We start from the raw sequence: 22,437 nt of genomic DNA, 5'->3' as shown, positions 1-22,437 counted from the left end.
GATAAAACAAAATTTTACATAGAAATATATTAAGAAAACTCAAGGTTTAATGGAGAAGTAGAGTTGTCAATTGGGGTGGACAAGCTCGAGGCCCAATTGTTCCACCCAAATATATTGGTTTGGATCGAGCAAAATTTGTTCTTCGGATAGATCCAAACGAAAAAATCATCCACTAAGTTATCAAGCTCTAGCTTGAACAAAGATTATTTAAGCCTGAGACAAGACTCGAAAAGTGTAGTTTTATTAATTTATATTAGTGTTATATTCATGTAGTATTTGTTAATTTATTTGATATGTGAAAAAGAATATATTTGAAATGAGTATAAATGTTATGTTTAACTAAAATTTTGTTTTTTTAATTTTCTAAGTTGAACTTTTTTTTATGTTTTCTTTTTAAGATGGTTAGTTTATTTGTTGGGCATTTATTACAAAAGTTATTTAAGTGAGGTTAGAATTAATTTAGGTCAAGATTGAACAAGTACAAGGCTCAATTAATAGAAATGTACAAGGAAAACTCATAAATGGAAAAGTAAGTTGGCTTGAAATTGGCTCTATAATCCAACCATCTTTTACATGTGGGAATGGCCAAGAGGTGACATGTCATTGATAAAAGACAAAGCATAATGTTATATGAACCTACATTTAGGTATCAATCGAGTATCTAAATAATATATTATCATACGATTAAATATTATTTTATTTTTAATTTAAAATTATTTAATTATATAATAACATATCATTAATGTAACTAATTGATACTCAAAATTGGGTGTTGATAGTCTGACTGAAATATAAAACACTAATTTGAAGTACGAGTAATGTTATGTGCATAAACAAGACATGTTATCATGTGATTGAAAAATTAAAAATTAAAAATAAAATAATATCTTATTACATGATAATACATCGTTATTTATGCACAAAATTGTGCATATAGTTTTATTATTTGAAGCATATATATAAACTGTAGCCATCAGCAGCTTTATGAAAGGTAACCATGCATATTTAGATTACATCAACAATAAAAATTCACAAAGGCCTGTTTCTTGGCTAGAAACAAAGCTTTATTCTAAGTACAATAATTTGTTTTGTCCTTATTTTTTATTGACTAAAGGCACATTACATAGCTCCAAAAACCATTATGCCCCTTACACTGACTAGCTCATTACTCCCATACTTATATCATCATTCACCGGAAAAGGGGAAATTATACATGGATGGATTAATAGATATAGAAATCGGTCAAGGTGAAGAAAAAGCTGGAGGAAATCTTCGGATGCGAGGCGGCGGCGAAGGCAGGAATGGAAACTGAGGAAATGGAAATGAAAGTGGCGATGGTGGAGTTAGTCCTGGAAATGGTGGAAATGGATTAAATAGAGAAGGAGGGCCTAGATGGTTTGGAGGTGAAAGTGTAGGTAGCTGAAATGGATTCGTTGGAAGAACTGGAGGTAGCACAAATGGGTTTGGTGGCAATGGAAGGAAAAAATCAGGGTGATCTACTTCCTTTTGTTGCGATTCTGATAGTTGAGTTTGAGTTATCTTGGTAAGTTCTTCAGGGTTTTTTTCTGTAGTTTTTTTCCCTGGTAACGGTGGAAGGTATGGAAGTACTGGAAGAGGTGGAAGAGGAGGAAGTCCTGGCAATGGTGGTAGTCTTGGCAGAAAAGGAAGTGGAGGAAGAATGTTTGGGTCTAATTGAGGAAGACCAGGAGTACTTGGGTCTTGAATTGGAGGTGGAAATGCTAAATCTTCATTTATTGGAGGCAATGAATCTTTCTTGGTGTTGATTTTTTCTGCATTTTCCAGGCTTGGTTTCTGGTTGCATAGATTTGGTTGTTTTAGAGGTTTGAAGGAGAAAAATCCTGCTGAGAATATGTGAGTTCCCTGGGTTCTTGCCTTCAGCCTGAGTGAAGATGAAGTTGCTGACGAGGCCATAGCACAATAAGGCTCACTGCTACTGATCAATTTCACTGAGCATCTCTTGATCCTCCTGACATGTTTGCCAACTGAAAATGGCAGATGAACCTTGAATTCTCCATGCTTATCTGTCTTCACTTCCTGTCGAAAACTCGGTTTCGACGTCTCATCTTTGCATTCCACAGCAACAGACGCACCTGCGCAAAAAACCCCATTAAATTTTCATCCAGAAGAACAAAACAAAAACCCCAGTTACCATGAAAAATTTAGAACAAAATTTGTAGAGTTGAACCTGAAATGAAGTGACTAGGCTTAGAGAAATCCTCCTGGAAACAGGTGTCACAGTACACAGTACCAACAACAACAGCAGACTGAAGCGTCTCGTTATCTCTAGCCTCTAGGCTCCAAATGGTGAAACTGAGAAAGAATATTATGTAAAACCAGGACACGATTTTCAGGCCCCTCATGTTCTCTCAAAACTCACCTCTAGTCACTTGAATGGGAGGGCCTTTTTCATACACTAGAACAAAAAATGCTGCAGAATTTGTATTTTGATCAAGGAACATCTGAAAAATGAAGTTATTTCAAGTTGTATTTATAGAGGAGAAGGCAGATTAACGGTCTTAAAGTTATTCATGCAAAAACCAGTCAACTGTAAATTAAGTAGGAGCCGTGAATACACAGGTTTACTCCTAAACAGCTCAAAAGGAAGAAAAGGAAGCTGGGAATTGCTGGTTTGGTTACATTTATTGAGTTTGTACCATTGTTGCTGTAAATTAGCAATGAAAATGGTTGGTTCCCTGTTGGTTCACGAGAACATGTAGAGGTGCCACACAAATGTCATGTGCCCAAACTCCACCACCTACTAAAGGAATATCACTTTTGAATATCTAATTAAATATTAAAATAATATATAATAATATAAGTAAAAGTTATTTATTTTAAATTTATAATTACTCAATCATATGATGACATATTATCTAAATATCCAATTAAATACTCAAAACTAGATATACACATCTCAATAAATTTCACAATGTGTTTGTTTCCTCAGTTTTGTCACAACTTACTATTAAGTAAAACCTCATAAACTATAACATCAAAGTTTATAACTCACAGACAAGATGTAGTGAAGATTCCCAAATGTAGATGTCTTGGTTTCAACTAAATTTCTTGTTGATCATGTGCATTGGAAGATAAAATTTGGGAATTTAAAAATATTTCCAGAAATACCCATTTGTTGAAACCCTTTGTTCTTTTCTTCTTTTCTCATCTCCTTGTTTCCTTATTTATTGTAAAACAACATATTTGAATCTTTTAAGTTTGAAAAACTTATTTTTGTTACTCGTTTGTCAAAGTCAAGTGTTAGTTTTAATAGTTGAATAGTCTATAAACAATATTGTGAGAGTGCAAATATTATTTTTAAAACTTATTAGAGGCAGATGAATATTTTTCTACAATCTTGATTTAGAAATTATCATATTTATCTCATATATTTTGAAAATATATTATAGTTCTAATAGTTTGTAATATGACATTTACACCTAATTTGTTATATTCTATTCAATTCTTTAGGGTTGTAATATCATTTCTAAAACTATTAAAGTGCATATTATTATTATTTTGAAATTTTAAAGACACCCCAAAATTCCAGAGACCTGAGAAAATAATATTCTTGAAATGTGAAAACCTGAAGAAATTATGATCCAAAAGGGCAGTTGAAAAAATAGGCTTCGTTCCTTGGAAAGCTCCTTGTTAATGAAGAGATGGATAATATATTATGGAGGTGAAGCTTGGAAAGGCTCAGGAATTTGGAGGTGAGTCAAAGTGGGGTGGCTCCTTGGGACAGTTTGGCTCATAAACATATTTCAGGCTTGGCAATGTTGGTGACTTGAAGAACAATTTAACCCCTGAAATGAAAGACCGAATTGACGAAATTACAAGCATAAAAACTTGAAGAATCTGATCTGGTTTTCAGAAGTTCATGAACCCAGAAGGCGATACAAACAAATGAAATTTACTGTACATATAAACAAAACAGAATCTAAGCACAAACAGAAATAGCTTTACAAAATCTTTAATTCAACTCTCAAAAGCGGGGTATCAAATGATGCATCCATGGCGGATGCCTGCTTCCTCAATTGTGTACTGCTTCATTGTCAGTATTTTTCATATGCACAAGAAAGTGGTAAAAGTGTATAGGAAAAAGAATTCCAGAAATATTTTGCACTGTTTAATGGACAAAGATACTGCTCTATAAAAGCTCCTTATCATAAAATGCAAGAAGTTGCTTCACATGATTATGCCAAGCAGCAACATTTTGCCCATCAACTGTAACCCAGTCAACAACTGTAGATGCCGGTTGCTCCCACCACTCATCAAGCTGCATTATATAATCATAAATAAATGACTTCTCTAGAAACTAGAATAACGAACAAAAAAAAGAAAGTAAATTTAAGTTAGAATGAGAATTTTAGCATTGCTGCTTGTTTTTTTCTCAAATGGTTTGAGAATCACATATTCTGTAATCATATTTTTTAATTCAGATGTGGTTGTCTTGTCACTCACCAATCCCCTGACGTATTTACAATCATCCAAGCTTTTTTGAGCGTTCAAAACAGCAGTCTTAAGTTCAGGCAACCATTTCTCTATGACAATTTTCCCTTGCTCATCAGCCAAGTTCAAACAGTAATTAGTTGTCCTGCAATGTGTAATAAACATGAATAATGCAAATTTTGAACTCAAGAAAGAAGACCAAAACAGATAACAGAAGCAATTAGAATGTGAACATAGTGCCAACACCTAAATGAAAATGCGCATTGGACGAAGTCTGCATGGCACTAAGTTATTGACAATATCATAAACAATAAATTCTCAGTCCTTGCATAAACACATGACCTAAAAACCAGGATAAAATTGATAGGCAATCTCCAGAATTACCTTTCATATTCTTGTTGAGTTCGGTCAGCGTGATTTAACAAGGAATGACCACTTTCAACAAGATCCTGCCTTATATGAACCAAGTTGACTGCCTTTGCCAAATCCTCCAACACACAAGCCTCAGAACCACGAAGTTTCAAACAAAATTCTAGAGACACTAACACTGATGCTAAGCCCGCATCTGAACCCTCCAAACCTGTGATTACAAAGTTAACCAAATGACAGAAAACATAAGAAAAGAAACAAAAAAGTGCACATACACACCATAAGAACGTTTCTACTCCAGAAAATTTCTAAGCAAACAATGAAACAAGCTCTAAACCGGTTATCTAAAGTAATACACTGAAAAATATCATTGTTGGTTGAACTAGACTTAATTTGCGTTGCAAAATCAAATTTCAATTTGTCGTCCATTTACCCTGAACCCTAAATCACCTGATATAAACCTATTCAAATGACAATTTCTTCCATCCATTGACTCTTAAGGTTTGATTTGTTTGACATATGAATGTTTCAATAAGCAGCTATCACATGCACCAAACACCCAGCCATGACTCTGAGGACATGCTGCTACTCAGCAATGTAGCTTAACAAAAACTCACCAGCAGGATATTGAAGGGAGGCAGAGACACGACATATGGATGGAATTGCTGATGGGTCCTGAGAACCTGCTCTTGCAGTCAATAAAGCAGCCTTCTTTTCTGCAGCAGCAACAGCTTCAGGTCCTGTAGATCCATTCGCACCAATAGCTTCGAGAAGTGCCTGATATAAAATTAAAAAGAAATTCTGAGTGCAACCAAGAGATGCATATATAATCTCCAGAAATTTAATATTAGAAACTACAATATGTAATCAGCTGATATTATACGGCAATTGTCTTGCAAACCTGTGGAGTTGATGGAAGCATGTACAGACTATTATCTGGACTTCGACAGAAGGCAGAGACTTCTTTGTCAATAAAATCTTTGGCACTATTTGAAATGTCAATAACAACTGTGCATGCAGGAATGATAGTGCTTGATGCATACTCCCTTGCAGCTACTGGCTGCTGATTCCAGAATGCAGCAGCATCCTGTAAGGCATATGGAATCATGATAAGAATCATTATAATAGTGTCATACTATCATACGAGTCACTGAGTTATATCTGTTAAGTGAAAACAGATCAATCACCAATTGTTCCGTCATAAGTGCCACAAAATAATTGTATACGAGTTTTATGAGATATTATCCTATTGATAGATGCTCACCATATTAGCCCTGAGTAGAGCGGTATATATGGTTTCAAGTTCAGATCTGCGAGAATCAAACTCTTCAATCTTCTTCCATTTTTTTCTCAAGGAATCCTCAGCTTCTTTCCTCTCTGCACATAATTTATTTAAGCGCTGAATTTCAGACATCAAAGTATTCAGGCCTGCCCTCAATCTTGCAGCTTCTCTCTCCTTTGCCCAAACATCCAACTGAAAATAGAAAAAGAATACAAATTCACTATTAACTCAATATATTTCACCTCATCTGCCAAAATAAACATTATTTCCTGATTGACATAAAACATATTTAAACATATAGCACAGCTGTCCAAATCCCATATGGTCACAATATATAATGTAGTAGCTTAAGTATCAACACAACTGCCTGTATGACAGTACCTGCCAATATTTGGCCAACACTTTGCAACAGAGAAAAAAATGATGCAACAAAAAGGAGCAACTAGCTTGACAGAAATTTCGACAAAACTTTCTGAATATGCTTTGTCAAAGATTCATAATGTTAGAATGAACTAATTAACAACAAAATCATGTGTTATAGGTCAAATTAGTAAAAAAGCGGCAATTTGCACACACAATATTTTGCTTAACTGGTTAGAAAGTCTAATACTTGTGCCAGTAGATCCATAAATTATACCCTTAATGAAAAATATTTGGCTTAATGAGATACAAAAAAGTTGAGGATGAACATTCAGTCCTGCAAATAACTGATCATTAATGTTAACAGAAGCCAAAGTACAAGTGTCATAGTGTCAGATAAATTGGATTCATCACTTTTGAGACTAAAAGTTCACATGGCACTCCAAGGAGAGAAAACTTTGGCTGTCATTAATACAAAACCTGCAGAACAGAATCATAACCATGATTGAACAGTCAAAAAATAAAAAGGAAGGATGAAAATCTAAACAAAAATCCCACATCAGCAATATCTTAACCAGGTTATTTATGGCTAACAACCACAACATCAAAGAATTACCTCAAATTGCCTAAGACTGCCTACATTCTGTGATGTGCCTCCAGCAAGGGCCTGTGATGAAATTACATCCCCACTTCCATGTAAACGTTTTATAAGCTTTTGACACAAGTCCCTAGCTTCCGCAGCTTTGTTGAGTGCATCTTCTGTGGCCAAAAATTGCTGAACATGCGCTTTCTGAAAAAAAATCATTTATACTAGATATCAATTTATCAACCCCATAAAAGATTAAAGGTGACAAATATTCACTAAGCATAAGGTCAAAAGAAGGTAAACTCAAAATACCCACTCAAACAGGTATTAATTCCAGTTAAGCAGAACCCCCTGAACCACACTGGCAGTTATAAGGGACTGAGACTGTAAGGGGTGAACATGAACTTCAATAATACTGGAAAAATGATAAGAAGAGGAAGGTACAACTCCAAGGTCCACACTTAATCAACTAAAAGCGCAGATGCCATACAAAAGTAATTTTAGAAGAGAGTAAGACCTGTCTCTCAAGAAGCTGGTTTTGAGTTCCTCTAGAAGATGCATCCACTCCTACCTTCCCACTACCATAAAGTTGATAGTTCAGTGGTGAACTCGCATCTGGAGAAGAAACATCCATCACTGTGTTGTTTTCATACTTGTACCTAAGAAAGAAGTTAAGAACTCTCAATTTAACAAAAGAACTATGAAACATAACCAAAATATACTTGTAAAAATAAATGAAAGCGAAATGACATCTTTCTTTCTAGAGCAGTTTGAACTGATGGAATAAACACCAAAAGAAAAATATGTATCCCAGACAAGTTGAAGAAAAAGAGTGATACTTGAAAGAAGTATAGATAAGCAGTTACATCAAGTATCGCCATTGACCTTACTAATAACTGGACCAGTAATATTTCACCTTTACATTCACAGAAAATTATCTCTACCACTATAGCAGATGGGGTGTTTTTTCAATTTCTGAATTATACAACACCACTTACGTCAACAAAGAATATATTCTAGTCTACGAAAAGATTGTAAAACAATGCACAGTAAAGAACATGATAAGGTCAAGTTAAGAAGATAATGCAAGCTCCAATAAAAAGACATGGTATGAATGTGATGTAAGGCAATTGAAATAAAAATTAAAAAAAAAAGGTTGATAAAATAGTAATAAAAGTAAGCAATAAAGTGAGAAAGAGAAGGAGAATGAGACGATACCTTAAAGTTTCTGCATCAGCGCTAACATCAATCTTCTCAGTTTCTCGAGAAATCATAGTCTTTAGCCGTAAAGCATATGCTGTGATTGCCTGAAGCAATTGGGGAGGACTCTTCAGGCAATTCAAAATAACGGTTCTAACCTCATCAGGTATTTCACCCTCAAACTCCAAGCCCAGCTTTGCAGCTTCTACTTGCGGATTTGAATGAATACCAGTTCCTTCATATCCTGGAAATGACAAGCCTATTTTTTCAATCATATGTGCTGCAAGAGATTCACATGCCTTCCGGATATTTCTTTCCCAAGTTGTTTCAATAAGAATGACATCATCTGCAGATTTTGAGCCCTTAACAGTTGAATAAACAGGTTCCTTCTCACTGTTTCCGATGAAGCTGTTAACCACTTCAACAGACGAGTCAACATTTGTCCTTTGAGCATCCCTCGCTTGATTAACATATTGACGAAGGCGTTTATGATACTCTGCAAATATTTTTGCGGCTTCATCACACTGTTGATCATAAGCTTCCAGCATTACCTGCTTGTGTCTGCACTACCAGAAGGCATAAATCAGCTGGGCTACAAAACCTATCCAATATTAAGAATCTAACAGAACTAGAACAGCAATTAATTACCTATATCAACCAGCTCATTTCACCAAGGACTTAGAGATATCAAAATGTCATACTACAAAAATTTTGTATTCTCTTTAACATATCATATAGAAGAAATATCAATTCATTTCAAAACCAAATCAAAATAAAACACCAATCGAAACAACAGTCAAATTCACATACAAACCTGTAATTTGCACGTTCATCAAGCATCCGTTTGCGCTCAGCCTCCTCCCTTGAAATCTCCAACATTCTAGCCCTCAATTCCTTCCTTTGTCTCCTTACAATGTTCCTCAGCCTCTCAACATCCTTGGCCGCCAACTCTCTTTCATTCAAAGCTGCCTCTCTACTCTCGTTTGCGCTCCCACTCTCTCTCTCCACAACAACCTTCTCCTTCCTCCTTCCTCCTCTACTTTTCCCCTCTTCTTTCCCCAAATTCACCGAATTGCCACTCTCACCATCACTACCACTTCCATGTACCGTAATGTTCTTCCTAATATTCTCCACCGTTTTCTCCGATTTCACTCTCTTCGTCAAAAAACTCCAAATCGGTATCATATTCCCTCGAAAAACCTTGCGAATGGCATCCACAGACGGGGCGTTTGATTTGCTCGTCGAGCTGTTATGTCCAAGAGGCCTATAACCCATTTCCTTCTGAAGCCACTCTACAATGGCCTCCGGTTGAACCGTCGACGAGCTCTGCATTCTGGAGAGAAAGGAACAAACAAGTGCGATCCTAATTCTAAAATGTAAGCATGGGTAGACAGAAAGAAGATGATGAAATTGAGAGCGAGACAAAGCAGATCCGACAAAATGGGCCGGTGAGCCGAAGGAAGAAGAAGAACAACAACACGACGTCGTAACAATGAATTGAAAAAACACAGGTCCCACTTTCTTGCTGTTACAGCAAGAATTATTTAATAAATTCACCCATCAGTATAGAAATATAAATTACAAACCACTGTAGGAAAAACCCACAACACCAAACCATAAATACTTTCCTCTTCTTGCTCAGTCTCGTCGGATGAATGGCCGCCGACTCACCCACTACGCACCAACCACTTCGCTGCCATGCCAACATTCCCATCATTACAAATCAAAAGACAATTTAAACCATAACATGACAAAATAAAGACTTAATATCACCAATCAAAGCATCATTTTTTCTTCCTTCCAATTTTGCATTTACTTCACCTGTACTTAATCACGTAGATCATGTAGAAGAATTATAAGACTAGCATTTTTTTCTTTATAATCAAATTATGTTCATCATAAACACTATTATCATTTATTATTTTGTTTTCTAAATTCCGAATTGTGAAATTGCCTAAATAGAGTCATACACAAGTCCAAATTTTCATACTCAATTCCTGGGCATAAAAATAGAATTTTTATATTTTTAACTGTATTGTAACGTAATATGCAATATAAAAAGTCACACTTTGTATTTAATATTAATAATAATTAATATTAATAATAAAAATCAAGTTGGGTTGATTCCTGTTCCATCACCCACCACTATAGAGAAAAGAAAGAAAAAAGGAAGACTCAAAATCAAAGAACAAAACAAAAAAGGGGGACTTCAATTCTGCGCATTCGTAGCTTTTCTCGCCGACGACTTTTAAACCGCAAAATATAATTACAGAAATTTTCCATATATCTATCAATCGTAGGTTCTCCGTCTCTATCTCTGTCTCTGTCTTTGTCTTTGCCCCAGTTTTTATTTCACCACCAATTACCCATTTCGTTTATCTTTCCTCGTATTTCTTTACTCTCTCTCAAATGGGTATGTTTTATTTAGCTGCTTTGTGTGAATTTTTGGGGTTTTTACCTCTTTTTTTTTTTTTGTCAGAAAGGGAAAAAATCGATGGATTGGGTTTTTACAGATGATGTTTTAGGGATTATTGAAGTTGGATTTTTGTGTTCTTGTTTAGCAATTCTGTTATTGGAGAATGAATGCAACTGAAAAATCCACGTTTAATGGATGGATCAATTACTTGTTGGCTATTGAATTTTTTGTTCCTCACCTGCAAAGGAAAGACTCCTTTTTCTCCAATTTTGAAGAACTTTTTGAAAGGAGAAAATTTGTCATTTTCAAGTTGAAAGATGGGAATTTTGTTCAAAACAATGCTTATTTTGTTATAAATTTCTTTTAATCGCAATTAATTTATCTTTTCCGTCACTTGTTTTTCGGAAAATTCAAAATGCATGTGGCATAGAAAAATCAATTTTGTTATTTGATGAATGGAAAATTTGAATGCTGATGTAGAAACATAAGTTTTGATAACTTCATTGATGATTAATTTGTGCTCTTTGCTGGATGGACATGTTAAGTTTATGAATTTGCTCCAGGCTTGTGTTTGTTGGATGATTCTCTTTCTCTAATTTTAGTTTAATATAATGTTCTTATGTTTTACAGGTGAATAAATATAGCCAGGAAATCTGTATCCAGATAACTAATCTAATTCGGCATTTGTTAGTAAAACAGGGAGGGGTACTGGTTCGCGGAGGCAGTGAGACTTCTGCGAACTTAGCATCCTCTCTCGTTGTATCCTTATTATTGTATGCCTATTGAGCGTATGCTTAGTGTGAATGAGCTCTGGGTGAAATCAAATAATTGCTGTAGTGGGTTGAAAGGAAGAGATTGAAGTTTACTGTAATGGGTTCTGTTTGTTGCTGTTTGAGTGTTGAGGATTTGGAGGACTATCTGAATCCAAACAGTTCTGTGAATAGGAATTGCATATGTCTTAGCTGCTTTGTCCAGAATTTTGTACATGTGGTATGTCTTTTGCTTCTTGTTACTAAACCTTGCTTTCTGCTTTAGATTTAATTTTGTTACCGTATTTTTCTTGACCTCACAGACTTGGCCTATTATGTAAACTGTCAGTACTTAGTATTTTCTGTGTGTGAACATCTTTGTGGCTGTCAGTGAATACTTTTCCAATAATTGTTCTTGATCTATCACATTCTAGTTCACAAAGAAGATGACATAATGTTAGTTCTCTGTATGAGAGCCGTGGCTTGTTTGAATCTACTATTATGCTTTCGTTCATGGAAATCTATATAGAATGTATGAGGGAGATAATGATGAAGATAATGTATGTGAGACCATGGGAAACAAAAGGTGTTCTGAAATTGCCTTTTTACCTTGTTCTTTTATGATGTTGCTGTTGATTGAATTGGTATGATAAAAATGAGTTTGTTTCTGCAGTATTGAATAGGAGCTTGTGTCCTTACCTTAGCAAATTGGTCTTTGCGCCCACGAAGATTAGGTTGGGATGGGGATACTTGTGCATCTAGAATTTAGGTTAGCAATGTTTCAAGAAACTTACTCTGGGTTTTGGAATGAATGGAGGCCTATCTTTTACTTGTTAGTGATCAGATTGGTGAGCAATTCACAATGGACTATTTGCATCAAGAAAGTTGTATTTATTGGGGGAAAAAGTTTGTTTTGGTGATAAGAAGGTTTGCTTTAGTAGATTTTACATATTTTGAATATTGATCAGGAAAGTATATCTTGTGTTCCTTGTGATGACTTTTCTATAATTTTTTTTCCTTTCTTCTAATTATTTTCGTATTGTTTTTAGTATACCTCATTATTCCGACAAGGAGAGGGGCATTCTGTACCTTCAACCATACAGGGGGCAGCATCAATAACTTCTACTGCTTCACTTGACAACTCTCTCTCTGAAATGTACCGTTCTCCTCCAAGGCCCATGCCTTATGATGCTGATCCCAGATATTTCCGCTTGCAGCGTGATGGTCTGGTGTCAAGACGTGAGAAGGGTTCAAGCCAATTCCATGAGGAGTCAGAACCTTTAAGAAGTGATAATGATGCAGATTCAGAGTCATTAAGCATTGGAGACAAGTGGAATGATACCACTTGTGAAGATGGATCAAAAGAACTCCATTCTAAATCATCACTTAAGCTTTCATCAACAAAAGAGACACCTGGAATTGGCTATTTTTATTATCCATCAGAAGAGGAGGATGTCTGTCCAACATGCCTCGAAGGTAAATTTTTTTAAAGCAATTCTATACTTGTTTTCTCCCCTTGGAACCTATTTTTCCTTATTCATGGGTTGTTTCTTGACATGTTGCAAGGCTAGATTGGACTCTGTATTCTTGTTTGTGATTTCTTGATTTTGAGTTGTTTCAAAATTTCATCTAGTTCTATTGTAGGATCTGTCATTGGTTGAACATGTTATTTTATAATTCTTCTTACACTCTTACCTGGGTGCTTGATGCACTGTGTATGCTTAATACACAAAATATGGACACTTTTAGGTACTTAAGAATATTTTGATTGCTTGTTATGGACAATATAATATTATGCTAGAAAAATTTTCACCGAGGAAGCTAATGCTGTGCCTAGCAGTGTTAGTTTAATTTAACAACCAAAAAACATAGACGTGGTGGGGGCTATTGTATTTTATGAATCCCATAATTTTCAAGCCACATTGATCTGGAAGATGGTATTGCTTTCTTAATAGATCAGTGAATGTTTCAAACTTACACTGTGCATTAATGTAATTTGATTGAAGATTCTTTCTATATTTTTTTCTGTCCTGGTTCTATCCTTTTAGTTAAATCTGTATGATCCCCAGAAGAAGCAAACTTTTTCTGAGACTAACATGGATTAAAACAATAACCATCATTTGTTCAGTGAGTTGTAAGCCAATCTGGGAGTTAAGCGTTGAATTTGTGGTGTGGTGATGCTTGTTTTATTATTATTTTTTCAATGGGACTCTTGTTTTTGTTATAAGAATTATGATATAGTAAAATGTATTTCTAATGAATTAGAGGTTTTAGTTTGTTGATGTTAACTTATTCATACCAATTATATGCAGAATATACACCAGAGAACCCCAAGATAGTGACAAAATGTTCTCACCATTTTCACCTTGGTTGTATTTATGAGTGGATGGAGAGAAGTAAATACTGCCCAGTCTGTGGCAAGGTAACCTGTTTTACTTTCGTGTCATGTCTGGGTTTGGTTGTTAAATTCATTGTAGGGATTTTTTTGTTTCGATATTTTGAGATTTGGATGCATGATCTGCATATTGCCCAAAAAGTTTAGTGACATTCTTCTCTCTATTACCAAAGGTTTTTGTTTCCTGATAGGAGAAAAGACTGGATTAGGTCGCTTATTATATCAGATTACATAACTGTGAATTGCATGCTTTTGTCTTGCTTGAAATGCTTTATTATTTGTGAAAATAGCAGCATCCCTTTCCACGCTTTATGTGAAAATGCTGCCTCAAAGTGGGAACTTATAACATAAATTAAATCAACTGGCATTCGTTTTCCTTTATGCAAGTGAAACATTGACAAAAGATAATTGGCTATTTTCTTATTGCTAATTATTTTCTCATGAAGTAAAGTTGATTGTTCTTCTAATTTCTTTGTCAAGTGTGGTATTTTACAGTGAAATGATATTATTAAAGGAATTTTAGGCTAAGTATCTGTAATACACTGCCAAATAATTGTTTGAGCCATGCTGATGTTGAAGCTGACAGTTGTGATTTTGTTCATTCATAGGTTTTATGGTACCGTTAGAAGAAAATTGGAAATAGTACTGCGTATGAGATGCATGTAGATATGCTTTTTCTTTTGTGACACGATGAAAACAAGTTCTATCATCTTAATTTGATTCATTCTTGCTCATGCCCAAGTAGTGCAAAGGTGGTGCCTTTGGATTTGCATGAAAAATCTAATTTAATTTAGTATAAAGCCCTAGGGTGCCTTAAGAAGTTAAAAATAGCTCAAGGATTCATTTGCATGTTCTCGCTTTTGGTTTTTATGAACTCAAGTTAGGGTGGTTGGCCCGAACAATAGGCTTGCTCAATGCCTTTGTCTTTAAACCCCCAGGCCCAATCAAGTGCTTTGTCAGTGGTGAATACTGAATACTGTAATGAACATTGCATGCATGTTTGAAGAGTGAGTGAAAGTTGTATTTCAAAAGCTCTTTTGATTAGAAGGAAAGTGGGAGTGTCTATACATATTTTGTATCTTTTTCTTTGATCGTTTTGACTTAACATTCTTTTGGATTGCTTCTATAGGTGATGGCATTCGATGAAACGACTTGATCCTCTCTTAAGGTTATGTCGTGGATGGAACTAGCAACGACTGGAGAAATAATGAAAACCAAAATAGATGTGTAAAGCCCTTTGTGAATACCTCATTTAACGTGTTTGTCATCTACTGTAAATACCGTAAATATTAAAAGAAACTTGTTCTTTATATCAAGTTGTCACAAAATTATTCTCTTCAAAATGTTTTGTTGAAGTTTTATTTTCATGGTTGCTGGAAATTGGCTATTGATGCCCTTTTATAAAAATAACATTACACATGCAATGGAAGATAGGTGTGATTGAATGAAGATAACAAATTACTTGAGCTGTAGTGTATTTTCTTTTTATCTGTCACTTTACTTCTGTTCTTCAGTTATTGGTTGTGGCACATTCATAGATGATGCAATTCATTTGGTTTTGAGCCTCCATTCCGCAAATCTCTTGGTGTTAAACAACCAAACACAAAGAATTTGTTTATCAGATATTAAATGAGGCGACTTAGTATTGGTTTATGGCACACTATATGTAAGTTTTATCATGAATCATGCAATAATAAAGAACGCATGTGCATGATCTTGAGCCGCAAAGTGCCATTTTCTAATTACACTTTTTTCCTTTATCAGTACCTAAACAGAGGCACTATTTGAACTGTGATTGTAACACCAATAAATCTCACATGGCCAAATGACTATTTTCTACCAAGGTTTAATACAAAGACAAATGCATATATGTGAAGTTTCAAAAACTTAAACATTCAATGATAAATCAATTGCTGTTAAATTTTCTGTTAGAATTAGGATAAAATCGTTATTTTATCTATAATATTAAAAAATATATAGTTTTATTTTATTTTCTCCTCAGCTGTTAAAAACTCGTATTTCACCTTTCAACCTCAACTTTGAAAAATAATTTTTTCCTCCTCAAATTCTTAGGGTTTTGTTACGAACTTCGACAATGGTGATGGTAGCAGCCAATCAATTACAGTGTCAACTGACCTTCTATGCATCTCTCTTTATTGCTGCTAACAACACCAGACGAAGGTTGATGAAGCCCAAAGACAGAGGCTTCATCGAATCAGCTTTGAATGATGAAAATCTATTGTGTTCGTGGCTAGAGAATTGGTCTTCGTCGATGGTCGTTCAGATATGAAACTAAATTGATAGAAAACACGATGGATTCTCGTTGTTTAGAGTCAATTCGATAAAGCCTTTTCATCTACAGGTCTTTGTCAATAGTGGCAGTAGTAGAGGGAGAAGCATAGAAGACCAGTCAACACCAAAACTGATTGGCCGCCATTGTAGTTGCCATTGCAGTTTGTAACAAACCTTAGGGATTTGAGAAGGGGGAAGTTACCCTTTAAAGTTGAAGCTAGGGGGTGAAATGTGAGTTTTCAAAACTTAGGAAGGGAGGAATGAAATTAAATTATATATTTTTGAATATTATTAGCAAAATGACAATTTTACTTTTAGCTTTAACAAAAAAATTTAGCAGCAATTAGTCCATTGGTAAGGGTACATTTGTTTTTGTATTAAAAGTTGGGTGAAAAATAGTCTTTTGACCATCTTACATAGTTAAAATACAAGAGAGATATTGATATATATATATGAACATTCTATATCGCCTCAATGAATTCTATCAGGGAAGGTCTTAAAGGGAGGGAGAGGGGTTGATTGTAACACCACTAGGTGAATCTTATATTAAAAAAACATGAGAGATATATTGAACATGCATAAATATCTCATATCGTTTGAGGAAGGCTAGTCAAATAATTTGTGAGTCTATCAAAGTAGAGGAAAGTAAATATGACAACACTAGACAAATCTTATATCAGTAAAATATGATAATGAGTATATATAAGTACCCTACATCTTTTGAAAAAAACTAGTTAAATAGTTTATAACATTTTCGAAGTGGCTAGTATTCATTCATTGGGTGTGAGCAGCCCTTACAAGCAGCTGAGCCACATTCTTATGTTATCAGGCACTAAGACAGATTTAGCTATCTTATGTCAAAGTTCCATCATTTTTTAACCAAAGGAGTCCTGATATGTTTCGCAACATATGATAATGTTTCATCCTTTATATTCCAAGCAAAGAAAGCGCATGTCTCCAATAGTTTAATATTTTACAACCATATTTCTTGATGGTCGTAGCCATCTTTGAGAGCAATGAAATCTGTAGCAGTGTACAATATTTTGCAAGCAATTAGATTCTAGGCATCACACTTCCAACTCTGGTTACATAATTTCAACTTTCTTGGTAAGATATTATGATTGTGGATGTCAACAAGCTAACAGGTAACCCAGCAGAATCTTTATTCAAGGTTAAACTTAGAAAGCATCCTTATGTAAGGATTTTCAATTAGCTGCAGCTTGAAAAGCTCTCAGAAAAACCTCAGGGGGCTGGCCACCACTCAGCTGATACTTCCCATTAATCTGCCAAATGAAATTGTCTTTAAAGCATGAAACCAGAACTGTGTACTTGATCTCAAAACTGGAAATTCATAAATGTGAACTAACCACATAATGTGGAACTCCCGTAATCTGTGACGAGTATTTCTCGAGGTCCTCCTTGACCTTCGTTGGATCATAACAAGGAGACAATCAATTCAGTTTATTAGGATCCAATAAGGACTTTTACACCTGAAATTTCCCTTAAAAACTCGGAATAGAAATGGCAGTTTTGGGGTACTTAAATTCTCTTCTCTTATTTGCTCAAATCTTTTTGAAAAGACACTGACATGTCAAATTATTATTACAAAAAAGTCAGTTTTAAGTTTCTTCGATGTTTTCTTAACAACTGACAAGCATAACTTGATTGAATCAATATAGAAAATACCTCCTTCAATCCATTATTGGGATCTTCAAGAAACTCTGCAGCACCTTCTACACCCACTTTCTTAGCAGATTCAACAAGAAATTCCCTGCATCCGGTTACAACTGTTAGTAGCTTGTCTTCATGGAATGTGATAATACAGAAAGACATTCACCACCCACTCAGTTCCAACACAAATATATTACAGAAAAAGCCCGTCCCATCAAAGAGTGATAACAAGCTTGGTTAGTTTTCTCTCACCCTCCCTGTTGTTAGCCTAACAGTTGATAGTGTTGGTTTTACCTGTATTCAAAAGAGAGTAGAACACCCCTGACCCTATTGTCCTGGTTAGCTATAAGAATAACAATGGGCAAAATGGATAATTTTATGAAAATTTTATCTTAAGCCTTGGTGAGACAGAAACTAAGATCTCTTAATCCAAGTGCCACTGCAAGGCCACTGGGCTAAGAACGCATTGGCTTGATAGAAGACCTGATACAGCGTCATTTTCAGCTTGATTGCCAAACTGTCCAAGAAGAACGCAAGGCAGAATGGTCATCATACACATTGTGTTTTGCCTTCCAGGAAGAATCAATTGTTGTGCAAAACATTCTCATCATTGGATGTTTAATATTTCAATTGATTGATATAAAGACATAAAACATGTAATTATTATAATGACATGCTATAACATGGTACCAATTATCAAGTAATTCTTTATTTTATAACAGGCAGGTGCTGTATGAATGAAGCTAAAGTTACAACTGATTCTCGGTTCATTTGAGGTCCTTCGAGGATTGAAATTCATTTGATGTTCACTGCTTAAGTGTTGGAAATGTCTAGGGAATGAACTGAATGGAAAAAAAGTTCTGGGCTAGGCAAAACACTGGAACTAGAAGAAACTAACTATGCAGATATAAAAAAAAACAAACGAGAAATTGCAACCAAATTATATGATATGAATTCCATGGAGATATGGAAAACAATAGTTCAAACAAGTCCACAAATACCTGTCACCAATGTATTTACCCTGTGTGAAGTAGCCAAGGAACAGTTCCTCCAAAAGTTTATGTTGCTTATCAAGATCCTGCTGTCCAGCAAAATATATAAGCCTGTGGCTATCGAGGGTACTTCCCCTGTGCATATTAAAGACAGCGTTATTGATATTTCGACCAGAAAGCTCATTCAAAGATTTCTATCTTTCATAAAGCAGCTCACAGAGAAAGGCAGAATCCTCTTTTCAAACTTACGTGAGTCCAGACATGTTGTATTCCAACCCAAGATCCCTAAAAATCTGCAATTTTTGGAGCAGTTATAATACACAGATCATCCAAGTGAAAGGCAATTCAAAGATAAACAAGTCAGCAAATACAAATGGCTCTAAGAAAAATAAACCTCAGTCATTCGAGCTATGATCCCTTGAGCTCGAGCTCCAAACTTATTCTCATAATAGCTTTTCTTATCAACACCTTCCGTAGAGGCATTAGGATTGAGAAAAAAGGGGTGCCATTTAATCTGCAAATTTAGTTCCAGAATAATCAGAGCAAAACACTAAAGGCTGATTGTTTTTGTCTGTGTGAGAGAGGGAAATAAGATGGAACCTCAAAATCATATTGGTCCTTAGATGTAGCTATAGCCTTGTCCAGATTCCTTTTTCCTACAAAGCACCATGGGCATACAGAGTCTGAACTTATATCGATTTTGATAATCTTCTTCTCATTGCTGCTATTAACTGACTGAGCCATAATTCTTCTGTATCTGCGGTCTTTCTAGCATATAGATGTGAATATCAGGTGCTCAAAAGAGTTAGAATAGTCTTTCTTCAGTTGTATATCTAAACCATCAATGTGACAACAGCTAAAAAAATTTATCAGCCAGAACAGCGAAAAAAATTGGAGAAATATCCTCTTCAATTGTCTATCCAACAGGAGCATTTTGTGACACAATCCAAGAACAATTCAGAAAGTTAGAGATTAATGAAGACCAATGCACCAAAACACAAAACATTCTCTCTAATGATTTGAACTGTTCCAAAACATGAAGACCTGTATAATTCAATCCCTGTCAAGCCCAGTTGTCAAATTCTACCCATTTAGTTCTAGGAAAGATTATATCTGTTGTCAAAGAGTAGGCAGACCAAAGCCTTTGCAAGATTCTTATCAAACAATCCTCCCCTTTCTTTATATTGAAAATCAGTGTAACCAACAAAATTAAGAAGACTAACTACGATATTTATCAGCCACATACAATTTGAAGCGATGAAGATAATGAAAAAAAACTAATACCACATCAATTAAGAGTTGTCCCATCAACTAAAGTCACCAAATTCCCCACTTCAACAAAGGTTTACTTTTTTACACTATGTTGATTGTTTCAGTCCAACCCTCATAACAATTATTAAAGCAATCTCAAAAGGGTATCCTTCTTTTGTCAAATAAATTGATGTTGTAGAAACAAAGAACCACAAAATACTTCAAAATGATTAACAGTGAAGAGCAGAAACTAATGAAAGATAAGAAGAAAACAATAGAGAGTGAAGTGAAGGCTTTTTATGCAAAGAAAAAATATTACCTGGAAGTACAAGTAGAGACCTTGCGCTTAGAGAGAGAGCTTTAGGACTAGAACTCATTGCTAAGATATTTGTATAGAAAAAGGTTGGTGAAAATGGAATGCTTGTTCATGGTTTGACTTTTTCTACTTTTGCCAACAACCGCCTCATTACTGTTGGCAACTACCACCTCATTTTATCAGGAAGGTAAGAAAAAAATGCCCGAATTATTTCCACCAAATCTTTACCGAAATTACTATGTCACCCTTTAAGTTTGAAAAACTTATTTTTCATTTATTCATCAATTTTGTCTATTAATATTAATATTTATATTGGAAGAACATAAATGTCATTTTCTATTAAAAGAAAATAATTCTTAAAATCATATATTTGTCAAGCGGAAAAATGGTTGAAGGAGTTTAAATGTAAAAAGAAGAAAATGTGAAAAATGGAATAGTAAGATTAAGCACTGTAATATAATATAATTTTATGTATTATATGTTGAAATATTATAGAATTTTGATTATTTAAATAATTTTTATTTGAATATTTCATTATCCATATAATATTCATTGGAATTGCTAAAGGGTAATCTAATCTAATGGACTTGATCGATGGATGAAAAAACTAAAATTTTTTAAACTTAAAAGATGGAAATTATTTCAGCAAAGTTTGGGTGGGAAACAGTCATTTGGCCAGGAATAAAATAACAAGAAAGTGAATGGGGTGGGCAGCAATTAAAATTTTATTTTTTAAGTATTTACCTATAAATTTTTTTTTTTCTTTTGATAATAAAGTATCTACGCAATTTCGACAAATTAGTAAATCTTGAGATATAATAATTAGACCTATAATTATTATATTGAATATATCAAAATTTTACTTTATATGATCTCATTATTCGATCTCAGATTAATCAATCCAAAATTATTTCAATATAGGTAAATAAATTATTCAAACTTTCTCTTTCACAAAGAGACTATTTTCCTTAACCACTCAAGTTAACTCTTGAGTTTAATAAACATATTTATTAATCTCTCATCGAACACAATATGTGTTACAGAATATAATATAATTAAAAAATATATATAATTTATGATATATAAAAAATTATTTAATAATTAAATATATCATATAATACAATAAATATATTATTAATAAAAGTTGATATATATTTTAGAAAAATTATCATAACATATGTGTGTTTAATTTTCTTTTAAATTTTAAAAATATTTATAATAAATGTGTGATAATTACATTTTTTTATTAATTTATTATTATTTTTAACAAGTTTGTGCAATGATAAGAGTGTGTAATATATGATGTAAGAAATAGATTTTTAATAAATAATACAATATATAATTCATCATCAAAACTGCAAGAGGGGTTGGCAGAAAAATTAAAGATTATTTTTATAATTTACCTTTTATTATAATTTTATTATCATTTTTATGTTATATAATAAAATATTATAATTTAATGTTGATTTTATTATAATATACTTTTAATTATTATTTAAAAAGTATTTTATTTTTAATTAATATAAGAAATAGTATAAAAAATATTTTAAAATAATATATTTAAATAAAATAATATATTAATATTTTTTTATTATATTTAAATTTAAGTAAATATAACAATTATTTATATTTATTTATTTTTAATAAAATTTATCAAATATAACAATAATAATAATAATGTATAATTAATAATTTTTTTAATAATTATTTTAATTTTAATAATAAAATTTATTCAATTCGAAGATATCTTGTTAAGGTAAAATTGGTATGAGGGGTAATTTAGTCTAGAAAATTATAGCGGATGGACAAGGAGAAACTGAAATGTAGTGGTTGCCGTTGCAGGCAGTCTGGACAACTTTACGTGCTTCAAAACCGGCCCAAAACTCCCACCTTCGCGGAACTACGCTCAATCATCACCACCTACTATTACTCTACATAATAAATACTTTCTCAGGCTATTTTTTCTTGCTCTGCAATCTAAAAGGCAACCCATAAAAAATATCTCACCTTTCCCTTCTTTCTTTCGTTGCTGTACATTTCACTTCTAACTTCAGGTACGCTAACAATCTACCTTGTAAATCATGATTT

General features: G+C 33.9%; 4 protein-coding genes across 7 annotated transcripts; 1 reads left to right on the top strand and 3 right to left on the bottom strand.

Annotated features, from left to right (window-relative positions):
- Window positions 1-981: 981 nt before the first annotated feature.
- On the bottom strand, window positions 982-2,619 carry LOC123198169 (pollen-specific leucine-rich repeat extensin-like protein 1). The gene is made up of 2 exons (XM_044612807.1): window positions 2,207-2,619; window positions 982-2,111 (listed from the first exon to the last, which is right to left on the bottom strand). Exons 1-2 carry the CDS (start codon window positions 2,379-2,381, stop codon window positions 1,243-1,245), a joined length of 1,044 nt encoding a protein of 347 aa, XP_044468742.1. The 5' UTR covers window positions 2,382-2,619; the 3' UTR covers window positions 982-1,242.
- Window positions 2,620-3,830: 1,211 nt separating this feature from the next.
- On the bottom strand, window positions 3,831-10,178 carry LOC123198166 (AUGMIN subunit 5-like). 2 transcript variants are annotated; one of them, XM_044612800.1, is made up of 11 exons: window positions 10,041-10,178; window positions 9,082-9,960; window positions 8,286-8,828; window positions 7,585-7,726; window positions 7,098-7,271; window positions 6,104-6,313; window positions 5,741-5,926; window positions 5,457-5,616; window positions 4,855-5,050; window positions 4,483-4,615; window positions 3,831-4,297 (listed from the first exon to the last, which is right to left on the bottom strand). In XM_044612800.1, exons 2-11 carry the CDS (start codon window positions 9,597-9,599, stop codon window positions 4,169-4,171), a joined length of 2,391 nt encoding a protein of 796 aa, XP_044468735.1. In that variant the 5' UTR covers window positions 9,600-9,960; window positions 10,041-10,178; the 3' UTR covers window positions 3,831-4,168. The 2 variants fall into 2 exon arrangements, with proteins under 2 accessions (XP_044468735.1, XP_044468736.1); XM_044612801.1 differs by lacking the exon at window positions 10,041-10,178 and having other exon boundaries at window positions 9,082-9,968.
- Window positions 10,179-10,394: 216 nt separating this feature from the next.
- LOC123198168 (E3 ubiquitin-protein ligase At3g02290-like) lies at window positions 10,395-15,293 on the top strand. 2 transcript variants are annotated; one of them, XM_044612805.1, is made up of 5 exons: window positions 10,395-10,563; window positions 11,314-11,673; window positions 12,482-12,908; window positions 13,745-13,854; window positions 14,957-15,293. In XM_044612805.1, exons 2-5 carry the CDS (start codon window positions 11,554-11,556, stop codon window positions 14,981-14,983), a joined length of 684 nt encoding a protein of 227 aa, XP_044468740.1. In that variant the 5' UTR covers window positions 10,395-10,563; window positions 11,314-11,553; the 3' UTR covers window positions 14,984-15,293. The 2 variants fall into 2 exon arrangements, with proteins under 2 accessions (XP_044468740.1, XP_044468741.1); XM_044612806.1 differs by having other exon boundaries at window positions 10,395-10,680.
- Window positions 15,294-17,015: 1,722 nt separating this feature from the next.
- LOC123198167 (uncharacterized protein YwbO-like) lies at window positions 17,016-20,489 on the bottom strand. Of its 2 annotated transcripts, none has more exons than XM_044612804.1 (8): window positions 20,353-20,489; window positions 19,383-19,550; window positions 19,177-19,296; window positions 19,032-19,075; window positions 18,792-18,917; window positions 17,806-17,890; window positions 17,487-17,543; window positions 17,016-17,402 (listed from the first exon to the last, which is right to left on the bottom strand). In XM_044612804.1, the coding sequence occupies exons 2-8, from the start codon at window positions 19,524-19,526 to the stop codon at window positions 17,325-17,327; spliced, it is 654 nt and encodes a 217-aa protein (XP_044468739.1). In that variant the 5' UTR covers window positions 19,527-19,550; window positions 20,353-20,489; the 3' UTR covers window positions 17,016-17,324. The 2 variants fall into 2 exon arrangements, with proteins under 2 accessions (XP_044468739.1, XP_044468738.1); XM_044612803.1 differs by having other exon boundaries at window positions 19,383-19,546; window positions 20,353-20,459.
- Between the last annotated feature and the right edge of the window lie 1,948 nt (window positions 20,490-22,437).

This window comes from Mangifera indica, chromosome 15, assembly GCF_011075055.1.
Source record: "Mangifera indica cultivar Alphonso chromosome 15, CATAS_Mindica_2.1, whole genome shotgun sequence".
NCBI classification, from domain to species: domain Eukaryota; kingdom Viridiplantae; phylum Streptophyta; class Magnoliopsida; order Sapindales; family Anacardiaceae; genus Mangifera; species Mangifera indica.
Note: the sequence above shows the minus strand (reverse complement) of the source record. Positions and strands in the feature narration are given on the sequence as shown.